The sequence below is a fragment of the Corvus hawaiiensis genome, chromosome W, assembly GCF_020740725.1.
Source record: "Corvus hawaiiensis isolate bCorHaw1 chromosome W, bCorHaw1.pri.cur, whole genome shotgun sequence".
Lineage (NCBI taxonomy): Eukaryota > Metazoa > Chordata > Aves > Passeriformes > Corvidae > Corvus > Corvus hawaiiensis.
In genome coordinates, this window is record NC_063254.1 from 1,991,035 (window position 1) to 2,011,507 (window position 20,473).

At 39.3% G+C, this 20,473-nt stretch overlaps 1 protein-coding gene across 1 annotated transcript in view; it reads right to left on the reverse strand.

The window, feature by feature from the left end:
• The window catches only part of LOC125319355 (ras GTPase-activating protein 1-like), a 125,058-nt gene that overhangs the window by 22,876 nt on the left and 81,709 nt on the right, over positions 1–20,473 (reverse strand). The window contains exons 13-20 of the mRNA XM_048290460.1: positions 19,434–19,511; positions 16,800–16,957; positions 16,439–16,515; positions 10,724–10,896; positions 10,416–10,575; positions 10,098–10,240; positions 9,245–9,360; positions 527–613 (exon numbers count right to left, since the gene is read on the reverse strand). Of these exons, the coding sequence (XP_048146417.1) occupies positions 527–613; positions 9,245–9,360; positions 10,098–10,240; positions 10,416–10,575; positions 10,724–10,896; positions 16,439–16,515; positions 16,800–16,957; positions 19,434–19,511 (992 nt within the window). The remainder of the gene's footprint in view (positions 1–526; positions 614–9,244; positions 9,361–10,097; positions 10,241–10,415; positions 10,576–10,723; positions 10,897–16,438; positions 16,516–16,799; positions 16,958–19,433; positions 19,512–20,473) is intronic.

Below are 20,473 nucleotides of genomic sequence, written 5' to 3' on the forward strand. Positions count from 1 at the left end.
TCAGTGAAATCTAATGACAGTCCACTCACCTTTCTGAGAAGGTATTAGTTTCCTTAACATGTTATGTCTGCACTTTAAAGGATGTTTATCTCAGCATGTGTAAGGTTTTTCCAGTAATTAACACACACTACATAGGAGTCCCTGGATAAGGCACAGTCCTCCCAGATGACATGACAGGAACATAATCATTAGAGGATATAAAAGGTTAGCTATCACTTTGAGAGAACTTTTCCCCAAGATCTTAGATTAAATAAATTAACAAAATACAAGTAAATTCAAAGCTATTAAATATAGCTATACTGACCTCTATACTAGACTGTTAGCAAGTCTCCAACATGACTAAGAATCTAGCAGATCCTTAATTGAGATATCATGCCCCAGTGCCACAATAATATTAAATATCCTTTAATCTATATAAATACTAAAAACTTTTGTCACTAAAAGAAAAAATTGATAAGCACACTGAAGCATGACAGTAATAAGATAATAAAATATTATTTTCAGCATAAAATGACAAGTAACTTACCTAACAACTCTTGTTCTCATTGTGGTATTAGCTGGCCACTTGTTTTGAACAGACTTCTGCAAGCATCCATAAATATATCTCAACGTCCTGTAAAAAAAATAACTAATGAATAATTTCATTTAAAAATTTTAATGAGTAAAAATAGGTGGTCAGAAAGCATCTAGTCCAATCTCCTCCAATTCAGACATAAGCTGTAAATTAATTTAAAATCTGCTATAACAGCCCATTTACAAATGGCAAATAAAGTCCTTGACTAATGCACTACTCTATTTGTGAAGGTAAAATTCTGATAAATCATGTATGCATTAAATGTTTTATAATACCTTTTTTCCTATTTCCCTAGGTAACATTTCCTTTTTAAAAAAAAAGGTTTGGTTTGGTGGCTTTTTTCCTTGATTTCTTTTTTTCCACTTTTTACCTGAATGAATAATAATTTGTGCATCCATCACTAGAGGTCAGGTGTTTAAAAATAGTTACGCAATAGTCCTCTCCTATTAAAAAAACAGGAGCCCTCTGGTTTATTTCAGAAAATGTTGAGATGCACTATATACTTAACAGGATGAAGCTTTTAAAACTAACCTTGCTATCACTGACACAAAAGAACTTTCTGTGCTGTTCTGCGGTGGGTTGACCATGGCCAGCAGCTAAGCCCCCACTCAGTCACATGATCACTTCCCCTCAGCAGAATAGGGAAAAAAATAAAAAAATCACAGAATCATTTAGGTTAGAAAAGAACTCCAAGATCAAGTCCAACCAGTAACCTAACACTGCCAAGTCCACCATTAAACCACATCCTTAAGTGACACATCTACATGCCTTTAAATACCTCTAGGGATGGTGATTCCACCACTTCCTTGGGCAGCCTGTTCCGATGCTTTACAACCCTTTCAGTGAAGAAATTTTTCCTAATATCCAATCTAAATCTCCACTGTCACAACTTGAGGCCATTTCCTCTCATCACTTGCTACTTGAGAAGAGACCGACCCCCACCTGGCTACAACCACCTTTCAGGTAGTTGTAGAGAGTGATAAGGTCTCTCCTGAGCCTCCTTTTCTCCAGGCTAAACAACTCGAGCTCCCTCAGCCATTCCTCATAGGACTTATTCTCCAGCCTCTTCCTCGGCTCTGTTGCCCTCCTCTGGACATGCTCCAGCACCTCAATGTCTTTCTTGTAGTGAGGGGCCAAAAATGGACCCCATGATTCAAGGTGTGGCCTTACCAGTGCCAAGTACAAGAGGAACAATCACTTCCCTGGTCCTGCTGGCCACACTATTTTTGCTACAAGCCAGGATGCCATTGGCATTCTTGGCCACCTGGGCACATGCTGGCTCATGTTCAGCTGGCTGTCAACCAGCACCCCCAGGTCCTTTTCCACTGGGAAGCTTTCCAGCCACTCCAAGCCTGTAGCACTGCTTGGGGTTGTTGCGACCCAAGTGCAGGACCTGGCACTTGGACTTGTTAAATCTCATACAGTTGGCCTCAGCCCATCTATCCAGCCTGTCCGGATCCCTCTGCAGAGCCTTCCTACCCTCAAGCACATCAACAGTTCCACCCAACTTGGTTCCATCTTCAAATGTACAGAAGGGCAAAAGCAAGAAAAACTCACGAGCTGACATAAAGACAGTTTAATAGGCAAAGTAAAAGCTGTGCATGCAAGGAAAGCAAAATAAATTAATTCACTACTTCCCATTGGCAGGCAGGTGTTCAACCATCTGCAGTAAAGCAGGGCTCCATCGTACATAATGGTTACTTGGGAAGACAAATGCAGTAACTCCAAAATGTGTCTCCTTCATCCTTCTTTCTCTGCAGCTTTATTGCCAAGCAGAACTTCATATCATATGGAATATCCATTTGGTCAGTTGGGGTCAGCCATCCCAGCTGTTTCCCCTCCCAACTTCTTACCCATCTCCAGCCTGCTTGCTGGGGGTAGGGCAGAATGGAGAGAGAAAATACAACCCTCAACACTGTGCAAGCACTGTCCAGCCAAAACATGGATGTGTTATCAACACAGTTTTGTTAGTCACAAATCCAAAAGAGAACACCATTCAGGCTGCTATAAAGAAAATAATCTCTATCTCTTTTTTTCCATGCCATTTGCATAATATGCTTGGGTCGTACACTATCCAGTACATCTTCATTAACCACCACCCCTCCTCCCCATCCTTTAGTATGCATACAGATATCATTTCCTTAGTCTATAGCCCCCCACCCAAAGTGTCCATAAAATGTCCATTCAGTTCACTTTGTCTGTAACCTGGCCTCTGTTTATGGTGGTCACTTGGAACAGAAGTGGTGCGTTGTGTGGAGTCATTTGGCACCAAAGGCAGCTCAGATTGTGTCACTGCTGCACTTGCACTGCTGTTTGCAAAGCTCATCCACCACTACTTCAGGTGGTCCCATTTATAGTACTACTTCTAGCATGCAACTCAAATCATGGGTTACAACAGTTTAATCACATATCCATTACAATCTCCACCCCTGGTCCTTTTGGACCAGGCTATAGAGTTTTGCATCACAATGAACTCCATTCCTTGCCCCTGCTCCAGCATGGATTCTCCATGGGCTGCAGTCCCTTTGGAGGCATACCTGTTCTATCATACACTTATCCACAGACCAGCCACTTCAGCTCATACTGGAGTTCCTCCATGTCCAGTATGGCAGCACTAAACCATGGCATGACTTCATTCAGGCCATGATAGTCCACTGTTAGTCTCCACCCTCCGCCAAACTTCTGCAGGCCATATGGAACTATTCAAGAGTGATTGAGTCTTACTGATTACTCCTTGGCTCTCCAATTGATGAATCAGCTTATGAAGGGGAACCACAGAGTCTTGGTTGGTGCAATATTGCCACTAGCTCAATATCATGGTAGCAGTCTGCACCTGCTGCTCTTCAACACAGAGAAAACCCATAACAGAAGGTCCTGCAAGTGGCTGGGCAAAGTAGACAGCTGTTTAACATTAAAAAATGCCCTAGGGTATATTACCGTGTCCTGCAGCCATAGGGAGGAGGAGAGAAGATCTAGCAGGCAGGAATTGTGCAGCAAGATTGATTTATTGAATTATTTTACAAATTCTTTTATAGACTTTTTTCTTCATAGTCTAATTGGACAAAGATCAGCCACCCCTTGGGGGTGATAGGCTAGAATCCTAAAACAACTATTGTCAAAATATTTTTCTACTATACTATAAACAAGACTTCTCAAGGTTGCAGGTGTTTGGTTGTTTACAGAACTCTGCTACTATCTCTGTGAGAGAGAAAAAGTCTCTCACGGACTTAGAAAATAGCAAGAAAATCCGTGCTAGCAGCATTTTTGTATCCACAGTTTAACCTTCTTTGCATCCACAGCAGCTACACCAAAGGCCCACTGTAGGTACAAAAATGCTGTTAGTGAGGATTTTCTTGCTATTTTCTAAGTCCGTGAGAGACTTTTCTCTCTCACAGAAGAGGTAGCAGGGAATGTAAACAACCAAGCCACCTGCAACCTTGAAAAGTCTTGTTTATGGTATAGTAGAAAAATAGTTTGATAATGGATGTTTTAAGATTTTAGCCAATCACCCCCAAGGGGTGGCTGGTCCTTTGTCCAATTAGACTATGAAGAAAAAAGTCTATAAAAGAGTTTGTAAAATAATTAAATAAATCAATCTTGCTGCACAATTCCTGCCTGCTGGATCTTCTCCTCCTCCTCCTCCCTATGGCTGCGGGACACGGTGATATACCGTAGGAACCAGGCCTGCGGTAATAGGCCCACCACTACCCTTTTAGATCTTTGAAATATCCTCTCCTGAAATAGTCTGTACCAAGGATACATGGACTCTCCAGGTCAGTCACAATAGGATACTTCAGTCACTTATTCCCTGTGAGGCTCACCACAGCTTCAAACACAAATTGTTGGGATCCCCTTGTTATTCTAGAAATCCAGATGGGTTTCATCCCCTTGGACCCTAATGGCATTAGGGTACACTGTGTACCCATGTCCACCAAAACCTTATACTCTCATGGGTCTGATGTGCCAGGTCATCGAATCCACACAGTCCAATAAAACCAGTTGACCCTTTCCTCTGCCTGACCCCTCTCTTCTTGGTTGGAGCATTCATTACCCAACTCCTGTAATTGTAAACCAGAAGTCCCTTCATTAGGATCAGAAGGAGGATCAACCCTTCTACTCTGTCTGGGGAATTGCTCAACAGCAACTGGAGCAGTAATCATTTCTGAATGGAGCTTTTCTGGCTGGTGCTTCTCCTTGCAATTCACATATGTGGTCTAGGTTTGAGGTAGGTGCAATGCCCCAGTTCATGTCTTCCCTGTGGTTGCAGAGCTAGAATCACAGGGTGGCATATAGTGTGGACCCACAGTTTCCCTTTCCCTTGAGCAGAGAAAAGCTGATTTCATATGGCACTCTTGATAGCCGAGACACCAAACTGTAAGGGTAAGGAGAAAGGGATATTCTCTTAAGAGCACCAGAGCTGGCAGATCAATTTTTCCACAGTTGGTGCATCGATGTCTGTCTATTATCACCAGGGTGCTGGTGCACAACATTGGTGTGTTCCATACAAGCTTCTGCCACATGGACTGGAAATACAGGACTTCATCCAGATCTTTGGAGGCCTGCTTATTGTTCAGATTGCTGTAGGTCACCACCATCACTAAATTCCTCAGATACCGAATACCCTCCTTAAACATGGTCCACTTGCCTCAGTAGTTTACAAGACTTTCTTTGAGGGAATACCTTGTCTTCACACTTGACAGGAGCCACTTCCAGAGGCTGTGGATTGCTGCCCATCTTTCTGTCCCTTTGTTGATTTCATGGTCCCTTGCTAGCGATCCCAGTTGCTGGTCTTGTCTACCTTCTATAATTCCTGATTGTTAGACCCAATATTCCAGCATTGGAGCAACTAGGTCATAATTTGCTCATCTGGCTGGTGACCATAACCTTTCCACATATCTCTCAGTTCACTCAAGGATAGAAACCATGTGATTTCTGATTCATTTATGATTTCAGTCTCTTCCCTCTCCTGTTCTTGTGACTACTCTGCTGCAGAAAAGGCTGCCTCTTCTGATTCTTCTTCCTGCTCTCCCCTCAGGAGAAGTTTGTTCCTCCCTTACTAGACAAGTGGACCTCTGCTTCCAATGTTTTTTCTTGACTATAGGAACAACTGTTATAGTTGAGAGTTAGATCTCTGGCTTAGCTACAGTGTCTGTTTGTATGTTCTAACATCCAGAGACCCTCTTGAGCCCTTCAAGTGCTTAACATAGGTTCAGTAGGGGTAGACCAGGCCCCAGCACAGTGCTAGAAGTTGTGTCTGATATAGACAAGGCATAATTTTATCAAGTGTTCTGTTGCTTCAATAGCATTCCCTTCTTGTTCAGGTTTCAAGTCCTATGTCATTGTAGGGGGGAACACTCTAGGTACCTGCCCAAGTTCTATACACCTTGCCACCCATGACCTATGTGCCTCAGAGCACATCCCTGTGTGGCATTTCAAATTAGCTGACTACCTTTTTGAAAAGCCAGAATTCTCTTCACAATACATACCAATATAAGCATTCAGGTTACACAAGGATATTCCAGAAACCAGAGTCATCGTAACAAGGCAGGAAGCATCTACCACCAAGGAGAAAAGAAGGTGCCATTCTTCATTTCCCCCACAAAATGGCTCCCAGATAAGAGGAAAAAGGTGCAATTGTTAATTGCCTCAGAGTTGTTTTCCAGAGTACTGGGACAATAGCAATGCATGGCACAAACAACAGATTAGGCTTGAGGCCAGTGCTTTTACCATAGCTCTCCCAGACACAAGCACAACTGTCCTGGGTTGCAGTGTATTCCATTACCATCCTCATGAGCTGTTGAAATCAGGTGGGGGCAGTGTTTCCTTGCCTCCTCCCCCCAGACTATCTTTCTGTTAATGGCCCATCATTGTCCTGCCACATGACTCAGAGATAACTCCCTCTGGACTATCTTCTGTTAATGAGCCTAATCAACACTTGGACTCATGACTCATTACCCCATTGTGAGATGCTCCACCCAGAGGGAGGAACCAAGCATTCCATCGTGGATATAATCTGAGATGCTGAACACCAGAGACAACCCTTCCACTGGATTTCCAGAGGACAGGAGCTACATAGCCACCACTGGACCTCCTGAGGAAGAGCAGACCCTTTTCTACAGGATCACCACTTCAGAGGACTGCAGCCAACATTCTACCAGACTGCTACAACAGGGAGTCAGGTTGTATCTTGACTCTGTCAGTTTGAATCAGTGTTCTCTTATTTTTTTTTTCATTTTCTTTAATTTCCCCATTAAATTGTTATTCTGACATGGCGCCTCCCACTGGTTTGTTTTCAAACTAGTACAACAACAAAGTGATAAACAACACAGCAAACTTCAAAAGCAGCTATTAACAAGCACTAGAGTTTGAGGCAGAGCAAGAGATAGAGCATGTCATGAAGCAGATGATGTAACAAATAAACCAGTATCAAGGAAAAAAGGCAACATTGTGACCAGCAAGAGCAAGTAACAACTTGCCAAGTAATAACTAAACAGTTTTAAGAACTACAAATGTAGTCTAGCATGCTCAGATCAAATCTGTTATCTAGAACCTCTCAAGCCCCACATCGGGCTCCAGAAATGATTGTCATGGGTTGACTCCAGCCAGCATCTAAGCCCCCACCAAGTTGCCTGTTCACTCCTCCTGAGCAGCATAGGGAAGAGAATCTGAAGGGCAAAATCAAGAAAAACTCATAGACCATCATAAAGACAGTTTAATAGGTGAAGTTGTGTACACAAGCAAAACAAAATAAGGAATTCATTCATGACTTCCCATTAGCAGGCAGATGTCCAGCCACTTCCAGTAAAACAGGGCCTCATCATGCATGAGTTACTTGGGAAATATCCCTTTGGTCAGTTGGGTCAGCTTTCCTGCTTGCATGCCCTCCCTACTCACCTTTTTTCAGAGGTGGAAGGGACAGCAGGCAGCAGCTGAATAAAAAAAAAAAAGGAAACCTCTACACTGAAAATACTGTTTAACAGTAGCCAAAATACGAGCATGTTAACAGTGCTATTTCAGTCACAAATCCAAAACACAGCACCATTCCAGCTACTATGAAGAAAACTAATTCCATCCCAGACAAAACCAGTGCACGATGCAAAATTTATCATTGTTTATATTAAAAGCTAATGATAAAAAAGTGAAAGAAAACTGTTATCACTAAACACTTTTTATTCAATGGTCTCAGACTAAAGAAGTTATTTTACCTTTTTTAAAAAAAAGAAAAAAATAACCTGTGCATTTCCCTAATAGAAGTAATCAAAGCAGGGTGTAATTCTACTGCCACCCATTTATAGTGTTAATACTTTTAATAAGTCCATCTCTTTTTCAGAGTAGGAGGACCAGAAAGAATTGGCAACTGACTTAAATATATACAATTGTCTGCTAACTAGTACTGTCATCTAGCTCTTTGTAGAAACAATATATCAATATTTTATTTTTTTTCTTTTTCCCTGACCCCTTGGAGTCGGTTTTGCCGGTGACAGTAATTGGTGAGTGATCTCTCAACGGTCCTTATCTCAACCTTTCGTTATGTTTTCTCTCCCCTGTCCAACTAAGGAAGAGGAATCATAGAGTGGCTTGGTGGGTACCTGACATCCAGCCAAGGTACACCCACCATATTTGCAAAAAACCACAATTCATGGTTGTTTTTTTTTCACTGTACATGTAACAGCCTGTCTTGGTTTAAAAGACAAATGTCTGCCAAGGAAGGCGGAAACCTTCCTAGAATGGAAAAGAAGACCCCTCCCTCCAATTTATTATAACTCCAAAACTTATAGGGCTTTCAGGCAAAAAAAAAAGGAGGAAAAGAAATAACAGTTCTTTACTAGACTATATATAATTTAAAAAACCAGAAGAGACCAAACAACAACACAATAACAGAAGTTTCCCACCCACCAAGCACTAGGGATCCCCTTTGGTGTAGTTACGATGACAACCAGCAGGGGGCGGTGGCAGCGCCAGTGAGGCAAAAGCTGCAGTGATTCACTTGCAGCCGGCAGGGGGTGCTAGCGGGCTCTGTCAAGGCAGAAAAAGGGTGCAACGCTTCCTCCAGCTGGCGCCAGGAAGGAAGGAAGGAAATTACTCCTTTTGCAAACTCACAGTCAGTGTTCGATCTCAGCACTGCCAAGTAGCAGCTGGCAGAAGCAGGGAAAAACAGGCAGATTCGGTCGTAGTCCAAATCGCAGCGTAGCAAAAGTCCCTTAGCCAAATGCACAACTCCCGCAGCATGCGACCACTCTCTCTGATCCCACACCGGAAGGAAGGCAGGTAGCCCCCACCCCCCAGCAAGTCTCAGGCCAGCCCCAACACCTCTCACAGCAATTCTATGCCGAAATTCCTAAATAAAATCCCCCAGTGGGAGAGTCCGCCCCCCAGCCAAAACTTCCTAAAGGCTTCACTGGAATGCCAGGGTCATCAGCCACTCTTTTGTTAACTCAATCCCGTTCTATTCATCCCCCAGGTGCCGCTCCCTTCTTCTCCCAGGGTCTTTTACAGATGACAGATGGGAAGAAATTCCCTGAGAAACCTAACCCACAACACAGCCCTAAAGAATTTAGTCTTAGTACTGATTAGTATAAGATAAACCAATAAAACATCATTTTATGGTACAATGTAAACCACAAACAGGAATTTCCAACTACAAGTTCGAACAGAAGAGTGAAAACTTACGGAGGCAGTATCTCTGCAGCCATGAATATTTTCTCCACCAATTCTGAAAGTATACTGAGTAGATGTGCCAAATTAGTGTTTACATCTTCATTTTTTTCTAACTTCGAAGGATTTAACTAAAACCAACAAGGAAAAAGACATAAGTTTTGTCTCTTGAATAGAACTACATATATAATTTGATATTACACATTGAATACTATTTCAAAATAAATATTCTACTGCTGTACAAATCTCGTACTTGTACAGAACTTACAAATCTGTTTCAGGAGCTAGCCAGAAAACTAATGTGAAAAAGCAAAGTTCTTAAGTTCTAGTGCACTATGCTTTTAACAGCACAGACATTTAACACTATCCATAAGTACCCACCTTTTTCTAACTCTGTATATTTTCATCTTTTAATCCAGTATTCTGAGGACACAGCCCTCCCCTTTCCATAATTAAGTTCAAGTTAAACAGAAGTTAGGAGGGTTGTTTTAGAAATAAAGATAGGATCTAACACAAGCAGTTAATGTAAGGGAGTTTAAAAATGAAACTAAGTTCAGACATTGACTTCTAGTATATCTGGAGCTTAAAAAAAGTTATTTAGGGTAGGCCATTCAGTAACTACTACAACAGAACATACAACTGCTAAAGAATAAATACATAATTTAAAGAAATTTGAGTTTAAAAGCTTATTTAAAAGCGATGCTATGAACATTGTTCAAGCTAACATTTAGAAAAAGACATCATAATCAGTTCAGTTCCAGTACTGAAATTATTTCTGAAGGATTAATAAATGCTTCTAAAGCAAATAACCAGCAGATCATCATTTCAACAAATCAAAATTTAAAAAACCCATAGTTCAAGTTATCACCTCACAGGACTGCTTGCTCTCCATTATCTTTAATATACTGTCTTTTAGTGCATGGTGAACAAAACGTGTTGCTGTGGCTTTCATATATTGCTCCATAAGTGTACTTGCTAAAGTGGTGGCACGAAACAAAGTAGTAGCTTCATCTGAAAAAAATAAAGTGTAAAGTTGGGAAAATGAGACAACAAAAAGCAGAGGGGAAAAATAAGCTGTGTTCTCCGTTTGATATATGATGCAATTAAGGGAGGAGACAGAAATGAAGACATGGGAGTCATTCCCTCCCCAGAGTTTCAGCTAATGTTAGTGTAATTAGTACAGTACCTTCCATGCTTATTTCTCTGTCATTTAGTGTTCGCAACAATAGTGACTCAAGCTTTTCATGAAGAAAAATCTTCAATAAAATGCCAGCCAACAGTGTTCTATCCTGGCCACAAACATGTGATAAGGCATAGACTACATGCATCTCTTTCTGGAGTATGAGCTGAAAGAAAACCAAAACAATGTTCAGAAATTTGTGCTAAAATAACAGTCGCCACAAATACAACTTGGGAACGTCTGTAAGTGTTATTGAAATTTCTCTCAAACAACAGAGAAAGTGAATTTTGACAGAAAAAATGAGGAAACAATACCTCTTTAAACTCACTGTACTCCTCTTCTGGCATGATCTTCTCCATAGAATATCGTGCTCGAACACGCAAAGATCCTGGCTCAATACCTTTCAGTGGTATATGGGAACTGAGTTGAAACCACTCATCTGTTGCATGTCCTTTCTGTAATCGGCTTAATTGGCAACGCATAAACACTTTAAGAAAAAAGCATTGTTAAATAAGTTATCTCCAGCAAAACAGTACTAGCATTGAATAAAAAAAAAAGATTTTTTTTCAGCACATCACCTTGCTTCAGCAAAAGAGTATTAATGAAAATGATCAAAATTTGTGTCATCAAATATATGGACAGATTATCTCTTAGATGGTTTAACAGACTCCTGAAAACTGAAGTTGAAATATAAAGCATGCTGTAAATAATGTATACCCAGAGATATTAAAAAAGTTTTCTTTTTAATGCCCAAATAGGGGAAAAAGCCCCTCTGTTCCCTCAGCTACCTATCAAACCTAGGCAGCAATCAGAAAATTAAAACAGGTAAAATGATTAGAATTCACTGTGCTCTTTTGAAGCCCTGGGCTCATACTTTTATCAGGTCTGCTCTTGAACGTCTTTGTTACCATTTTTAGTATTTATTTTTAGCTTTACTACATCTTTCCCAATTGTTGTCAGATGTATTTCTTTAATACTTTGAAACTCCCAAGTTTAAGGCTGTAACATTTTATGCAAAACATATAAAAAAGTCCTTCCCAGGCAGGTTACTGCCCAAATAATGACAAGTCAACCACATATGACAAAAACTTTAATTCACTTTTTTTGGTGGTGTTGGTACCTTAAAATTGCTAAGTAATGACCTGCACCAGCCTATTCAACCATAATTGAAAGTCTGGTCTGACAGCTGACTAGTAAGCTGCAGCAGTCAGACCACTGACCATTCCAAATTAAGCACGTGCACTCCTGAACAGACTGTCTGGAACTTCCAAGCAAACACTCTTTTTCTGCATCTCTTGATAAAATCTACTTTTAATCAAGTTCTTCACATTTAAACAAAACAACTCCCCAAACAAAAAACCCCCAACCATCCCCCCCAAAATCAAAACAATCAAAAACACTACCACACACTTCTTTTTCACTTTTCTACAAAGCCTATGAACAGTTCTAGCAGACTTTCCACTGTCCCAATTCAGCAGTATGTTGGGACATTATTTGCATAATCAGATAATGGAACAGAATGACATCATATTTCTAATATAGATTTAATATCTCATATTCTTTGGAGTTGATGAATTGATAAGATAACACATTTAAGTCAGGTAATGGATAAACCAATTCACCATCATCTGCTACTTATCACGTGGGGACTGGACTGTCTTTACACCAGATAATCAATTGAATTTCCCAAAATATTTCTTCTGAGCAAAGCTCTCATGTCCTCAACTGAGCAACATGCTTTCTTCTTGTTTTGCTTGTGCATATAAGGCATGTATCTCATTGACAGGAACAGTGAGATACAGGATTCAGAATAACCTGATGATTTAATTTTTCCCATGGCTATACAGTAGCACTTCCTAGTGATCATATAAATATTATAATCTTATTTTGATCTTAAAAGATTGAAACAGAAATAGCAACATATGGACTGCAGAATACTTGTTATAATTTATATTAAAAAACTTTAAAGGAACACTTTCTGCTACTTTGAAAAGTATATTGAACTATTAGGCTATGTTCAATAAGAGACTGCCATTAGTTAAGAATTTAAGGATGTTTAAACTTTGCAGTCTAGCACATTATGATAGAATAACAAATATACAGAAAAACCCCCACAAGTTGATCCATTCTTTGCAAGCACAGTCAAAAACTATATACAACAACCTTGAACCAAGAATGTTTTACGTGATGAACATTAGCAAAAATAAAAGGTAAAACTGAGGTTTCTTAATGGTTTATTTGCAAATAAAGCTTAGGGATTAATATTTAGTAACAAGTTTATATTTTGATGATTAATAATTATAATCTGGAAATCAAACTTAAAGTGGTTTAAACTTATGGTTTTTTTCAGAATGGAAATGAACTTAAGTTTACAGTGAAGCCTTTGTGAAGCCTTTGTTGAACCCAACCAGAGCCAACCAAACCCCCTAAAACCATTTACAGTTACTGAATCAGAATAAAAGCTTATCTAAATCTTGACAAAGAATAAATTGCTCAATAATGGACATATTAAATGCTGGCTTTCCCACCCACAGCTCATTCATATGTTAGCACAATCCATTTACAAGGCAGTGAGGAGCTGTTAAGGACTTGAACCTCTTACACTATGTTCTTCAAAGAAGGGGCTGCAAATGTCTTATTTTTGGTATGTAGTGTTGGTAGACAATATGTTGTTACTACCTTTAACAAGTACCTGATAGGCTCCATAGTTTCTCCCCCTTGTTCTAAGTCCACCCACGTCAATGCAAGAGTGCTTACATACACTACTTAAAACGTTTAGCACATATTTAGTGAAGAATATGGGAGGGAAGGAGCCAAGTATATAGCCTGCCATAGTAGGCTTATTTCCCAGTGCCACAGAAGTGATACATGTGTATCACAATGACATGTTTTGTCCTCCAGCTGCATATTCTCAACTTCAAAACCAAGCTATGGCACTACTGCAAATACAAATTGGCTGAAAGGAGAGACAAGCAATGTGTGCTTGCAGCCCAGAAAGCCAACTGTATCCTGGGCTGCACCAAAAGCAGCGTGGGCAGCAGGTGAGGGAGATGATTCTCCCACTCTGCTCTCATGAGACTCCACACTAAGTACTGTGTTCAGCTCTGGGGCCCCAAGCATAAGAAGGAAGTGGACCTGCTTGAGCAGGTCCAGAGGAGGGCCACCAAGATGATCAGGGCGCTGGAGCAGCTCCTCTACGAGGAAAGGTTGAGAGAGTTGGGGTTGTTTAACCTAGAGAAGGCTCTGTAAAGACCTTATAGCATCCTTCCAGTACCTAAAGGGAGCCTACAGGAATAATGAGGAGGGACTTTATCAGGAAGTGTAGTGATAGGACAAGGGGTAATAGCTTTAAACTGAAAAAGAGTGGGTTTGGATTAGATATTGGGGAAAAAATTCTTTACTGTGAGGGTGGTGAGGCACTGGAACAGGTTACCCAGAGAAGCTGTGGCTGCTCCATCCCTGCAAGTGTTCAAGGTCAGGTTGGATGGGGCTTGGAGCAACCTGGTCTAGCAGAAGGTGCCCCTGCCCATGGCAGCAGGTTGGAACTAGATGATCTTTAAAGTCCCAAGCCAAGCCATTTTATGATTCTATGACATAGCCAGGACAGCTGACCCAACCTGACCAAAGGGATATCCCATAACACATGGTGTTGTGCTCAGCAATACTAAGAAGAATACTAAGCTAAGAAAAAGGAGGGGGGCATTCATTATTAAGGCATTTGTCTTCCAAAGCAACCACTATGCATACTGAGGCCCTACTTCTCAGCAAGTGGCTGGACATGACTTACTGATGGGAAGTAGAGAATAAATCTTTTTCTTTGCTTCCATGTGCAGCCTTTGCTTTTCTTTGTTAAACTACCTTTATCTTGACCCATGAGTTTTTCATCTTATTTTCTCCTGTCTCCCTGAGGAGGGGTGTCGGGGTCTCCCCCCCCTGCCATGTAGCCCTGGGAGAGGGGCCCTGAGGGGACAGAGACGGGGTTTCCCTAGCCCCTGGTCAGCCTCGTTTCCGATTGGTTGTTCTGTGTTTCCCTGCGCGGGCAAGGACCCTCGGGTCCGGATTGTGAGAGTTCCTCGGCAGAGGTCTGGCCATGCGGCTGGAGAAATAAACATCTCTGAAACATCAACCAAGAATCTGTCTATATATATATATATTTCTTTTCCACGGCCTCCTGGTTTGGTGCATCGTGTTACAGTATCCCCGCTGTAACAGAGGGGGAGTGAGAGAGCTGCTTGGTGGGTACCTGGTAGCCGGACAAGGTCAACTCACCACAAATATTGAAAAAATATAGCCCTCACATTACTCCTAATTCAGAGTAATCCACTTTTAAAAACTGTGGCTACAAAGGAGAAATGTTCAGAAAGGTAATCAACCCATTTTCTTGCTTTTGGAGGTTTAGGCAACATTGCACACAGGCAAGTTTGATATGGTCTCTTTTAGCTCAGTTTTTCTCCCCATATACTTCAAATATTTAATAGGGATGGGGATGTAAGCAGAGATGCTTGTTAATTCAAGTTGATATGGTCTAATTCTTATCCCAAAATGAAAGGACTGTTAGGTTATGCTCTAAGAGTCTACCTAACCATGATCAAAAAACATTGCAAATCCTCTTGACCTAGGTAAGAAAAGGATCTAAAACCTTCCACCAGTTGGATACATCTAAAAGCAGCACAATCTCCTTAATCTGGACAGAGAGAAGGAAACTACAAAAAGTTACTGAAGTCTCCCATTCATGAATTATCCTTTGAAAGGGTCTTTTACTAACCAAAGCTTTGGCCAAGATAAAGCTCAAATGCATAGAACCATGCAATAACAAGGTCACAACTACAATCAGAAAGTCCTTTTGTCCGTCAAATGAAATACATCTTTTTTCTCCTTCTGCTGTGCAGAAAATTTTGTAGTTAAAGGAAAGGGCAACAGTTTTGAAATTTAATTAGGTTTGGCAAGAGCATTCAGTCTTCAAAGTAATTCTTCTACTTTGGTCAAAGTTTCCCTACAAATCTCTTCTTTGAGAGGAAAAAAAGAGAAATAAATTGACACAGAGGCAAACATAACAGGCCAGTAACACAATACCATGCAAATCAAAACCAACAGCAACAGATTATCAGGACTGTGCTAGGCTTTGGGACAGGTCTGAACACAACAGAAAAGTACTTGGAACAACTGTTGGGTGAGAGGGTGTCTGCTCTGCAAGCAACAGAGAGGAAGCAAAGGGATGAAGTTACAAGAATTATGGTGGGAAACAAAATACCTTGAAAGCCAAAAAATCACATTTTATGGCTCAGAATTCAAATGTGGATTTTTTGGGGAGGGTTCATTTTGGTGGGTTGGGTTTGGGATTTTTTGTTTTGTTTTGTTTTTTGAAAGCTGATAAATATTACCATCTTGTTAGTAGCTTTCTGGAATAGAAAAATAGAAACAAAACATCTGAAGAAGCTGTGTAAATAACAGGAGGAAAGTACATTCTTGGGAACATAGATGAGATTGAATGGGGGAAGAACAAGATGCTACAAGGACTGAGGCAAATTTTGTTCTACAGACTGTCAAGTTGGAGGGTTTTTTAATTTATTTTCAAGTGAGGAAAGTACTACTGTTTCTCCCTCTTTCTCACTGGGAGCAACAAAAAAGCCAGAGAAGGACAAATAATTCCACACAGTTGAGCTTAAAAAAATTAAACAAATTAACTTAATGAAACTTAACATTTTATGAAAGGAGATTAATTCTGAATGCTTTTCTTTTTTTTTGTAAACATGGTCACAGTATAACACAATAGGTATACTGGAATAGAGCTAGAAAAGCCATCAGATATATAGTATTGGATTACTGTGCATTTTACTACTAAAAAACATGCAGGTTCTTATTGTAAAAACATTAATGTAAAATCAGTAACAGACATCTAAAACATACCAATACAGCTATATGATAGTCACAGAATATACTTCATTCTCTTGTGACAATGTTTGACAAGAGCAATGCAAACTCTATCCATTGTTTCAATATATATGCATCCTTTACATAAAAATACTTACATATATCTGGATCTTTACTTTTCTTTGTTTTGTTACTAAGACTTATCTCAAATCTATTAATATCAGATGAAAGATCGCTGGGGGAAAAGACAAAAAGCCTCAATTAATACTATACTTGGCCAACATTTAAATTTATTCTAAAGTTATTTCAATCCTGAGTTCTCATGACCAGCCAAAGACAATCATATTAACAAAGATACTTAGATTCATACATAAAATTCTATCCATCCATTTGTGGATCCTGTATAACCATGCATACAGTATTTTTAAAAAGCAGATACAAAACAGTACAGTGCAAAGAATCTTAAATGCAATGCAACTTTCAAGTGAAATTCAGTAATTCAATAAGATTAAGACTTACTCAAAGACAAATTCTTCTGACCATACAGGGTTCTGCCCTTCCCTGATATGTGTTTTTGCTACCTGGACACTGTTCAGGTAGATGTTACAATATGGATTAGTAAAATGTTTTACTGGGAGCGTATGAGCTTCTTCTACATGCAAGATAAGACTGCTGACCTAAAGAAAATACACAAAGTTTATTTATTTATTTAAGAAAGAATGGAATTCTCTCCTCCCTCCCCCATGTGGAGGCTTAATGTTAAGGAATAAATATTAAATACAAAATATAATTTCCTAATAGAAAGAGCAGGGAAGAGGAATAATGAAAGAAGATTTTAAGAGGCACCAGGGACAAAGTAAGAGCAACAACTTGAAAATAAACCTCTAGCACCATAGCTTTAACTCATTTTTTACTTTTAAAACCATCACTATAAGATTTACAATTACTAACTTTTCAATGCATAGAAAATTCTGCTGAAGCTAAAGACTTGTATCTTCAGTAAGAACCATGGACAAATCCAAACACAATGCTGCATTTTGTGCTTTCCTTACAGATTAGGCTCAATTGGAGTCAGCAGCGAACCCTGGCAGCCAAGAGGGCAAACCACATCCTGGGGTGCATCAAGCACAGCATAACCAGCCAGTCAAAAGGGATGATGATCCTGCTGTATTTAGCATTGGAGCAGCCTCACCTTAAGTACTGTGTGTAATTCTGGGCCCCACCATTTAAAAAGGATGTGAAGGTCCTTGAATGCATCTAGAGAAGGGCAACCAAGCTGGTGAAGGAGTTGGAATGAATGTCCTATGAGGAACAGCTGAGGACACTGGGTTTGTCTAGTTTGGAGGGAAGGAGGCTGAGGGGTGACCTCATTGTTCTCTACATACAGCTTCCTGAGGAGGGGAAGTGGAGAGGGAGGTGCTGATCTCTTCTCCCTGGTATCCACTGACAGGATGTGTGGGAATGGTTCAAAGCTGCACCAGGGGAGGTTTAGACTTGACATTAGGAAGCATTTCTTTACCCACAGTGTGGTCAAACAGTGGAACAGGCTTTTCCCAGAGAGGTGGTTGATGTCCCAAACCCATCAGTGTTTAAGAGGTACTTGGATGATGCCCTTACTTAATACTATGATTTAACTTTTGGTCAGCCCTGAATTGATCATGGTGTTGGACTAGGTGATTGCTGTAGGTTCCTTTCAACTGAAATATTCTATTCTATTCTAAAAACCAGTAGATTATATAAAATTCCCTTAACACACTACACTCTTTTCTCCCAGTTATAAGGAAGATATTAGTCTGTACCATAGATTCTCAAAATAAGAGCACTCGGAAACTCAATTTCCAAAAAATGAGAAGTGAACACTGAACTAATTTACATTAAATACATTTTAAACACTCTACTATTTTACAAACTTCTGAATTGCATGCAATTCATAGCTTAATCAAATATCTACTGATATCAACTGAAGTCAATTTAGTCAAATAGAGGAAATATCATACTTGATCAGGTCAAAATTTCATTTAAATGCAAATATTCAGTACCAGAAATTTCAAAGGACAGTTCGAGAAACCCTGAAACTGATATAACTTCTGTAAGGCAGTCATGGAAGTATGATTTTTGATCTTTATACAGTTCATCTACCTTGATCATTCATGCTTTTTATACTTTTCAGCTCTCTAAATAGTCCAATACTTCCCACACTTATTTACGTGGAAATTCTTTTATTCATTCCAGCCTATAGTTTTCTCATTTTCTTTATACATTTGATATAAGATGATCAAAACTAACTGTATCCTAAATGAGAATACCATAAATATTAAATGGTATCTATCTTCCATATTATTCCTACATGCAGCCTAACATTTGCTTTGTGTTTGCAAGTACAGAATTATTTCAGATGATCACACTGTAGGTGCTTTGCTTTTTTGACTCCAAATTTCTTCTGCCACTTCATATATCAATTGACCTAATTTAGTCTACTTCTTCATAAGTATTCAATCATCTTTAATGTTGACCAGAGAATAATTCTGCATTTCCTAAAAAAAAAACCACCCATAAAATGTATTCCTTTTCCTATAGACTGGTAAAACAGCTACTTCCAATATTCATAGCATTCAAAGATACCAGGGATTCTTGATTCCCATTATTCTTCAATCATCACTTATGTAGTCATTTATGATTATCTGTGCTCTACCTCTGAAAGAAATTCTGGCCACAACAGTACTCTCAAGAAACCAAAAGAATATACACCATAATCACAGTTAAGCATGTATTTGTCACTGAAAAATGAATAATATTAATTATACTATTATTTTGGTTACATGTGACATAAGTCTGTCAAATCTGGTGAACTGTAAGAGTAAAGACAATACAAACGCTGAATTGTTGACACTTTTACTTGAATGTGATCAGAAATTAATACCTACCAAAGCATCTGCCAATTGCCTAAACACCATTTAGATTTTTGTGTATATAGATATTATAATAGAGTGGAAGTCATTCCCATTGGCTTAACAAAGGTACTGTATAACTCAAAGAAAAAGAAAGTACATGCAGGATTTACTATTGTTGAAAGGAAAGTTCTGACATATATCATCATTTTGCAACAAGGAGGCAACCTCTCCCCCTCTCCCCCCCCCATCTATGTAGCTTTACCTGACGTAGACGTTTATTTGATGTCCCTGGACTGTTTTTCCTTAAACTGCAAAACATCTGCAGAGCCTTCATCCAGTCCTAAAAGATAAAGGCACAAAACAGTGTAACAAAAAGTCAGATACAGCTTCTTGCAATAGAACTGACATATCAAAAAGTATCTGAAGTTGTTTCTTTATCTTAAAAAGAGCCAACTTGTATACAACTCAGAGTATGAAAATTTGAATAGTAAAGCAAAATTCATATATTTCTCAGTAAATCTAAAAAGACATTTGCAAATTTGAGTTTCTCTTTTAGAAATATCAAGCATTACTAATGGATATACAGTGTGACCTTTATCAATTTTCCAGATTAGTCATACTTAATTAAATAGAAAATGGTATATAAATTGAGGCAAGACTTGATTGCTTCTGAGAAAATAACAGATAAGTCAAACTGTTCTGATCATTCTCTCCTCTATTTTTATATGCAGTTGTATTTACTCTATGCGCTTCAAACAAAAAGCAGCATTAACAGAAAAACACTGAAAAGTATAACCTTCACCCCCATTCTCTCTGCTCACAAATACGTAAAGCAGAGTAGATACTTGGGAAGGTGGAAGACATGCTATAGCCTCATTTCTCATGTTTTCACATCCCATGCCCTCAAATTTTGTAAGTTCTCGTGAAGCACAAAATTTAGGTTTTGACTAACATTCATAAAGGTGTAGGTCAAAGATCTGCTAGCTACTCTCAAAGTGCAATTTAATAATTTTTAAAATACAGGTCCATTCAATATTGCAGCTATTCTCAAGTAAACCACTTTGGGAGTGAAGTTTAAGCTTTCAAAACCTTCCACAAAACAAGGAACTGTCAACTATGCATCAAATTTTTATTAGCTCGTGTCTTGGGCTTGCTTTCTTATTCAAATAAGAAAAAGCAAATAAAGAACCAGAGAACTTACTAAACACTCTAAAATAATCTAAATATTTCCTAGATACAGTCATCTTTATTCTCCCTTCTAATGGGAAAATCTATCCCCTTAAACATCACAGTTTACAACAG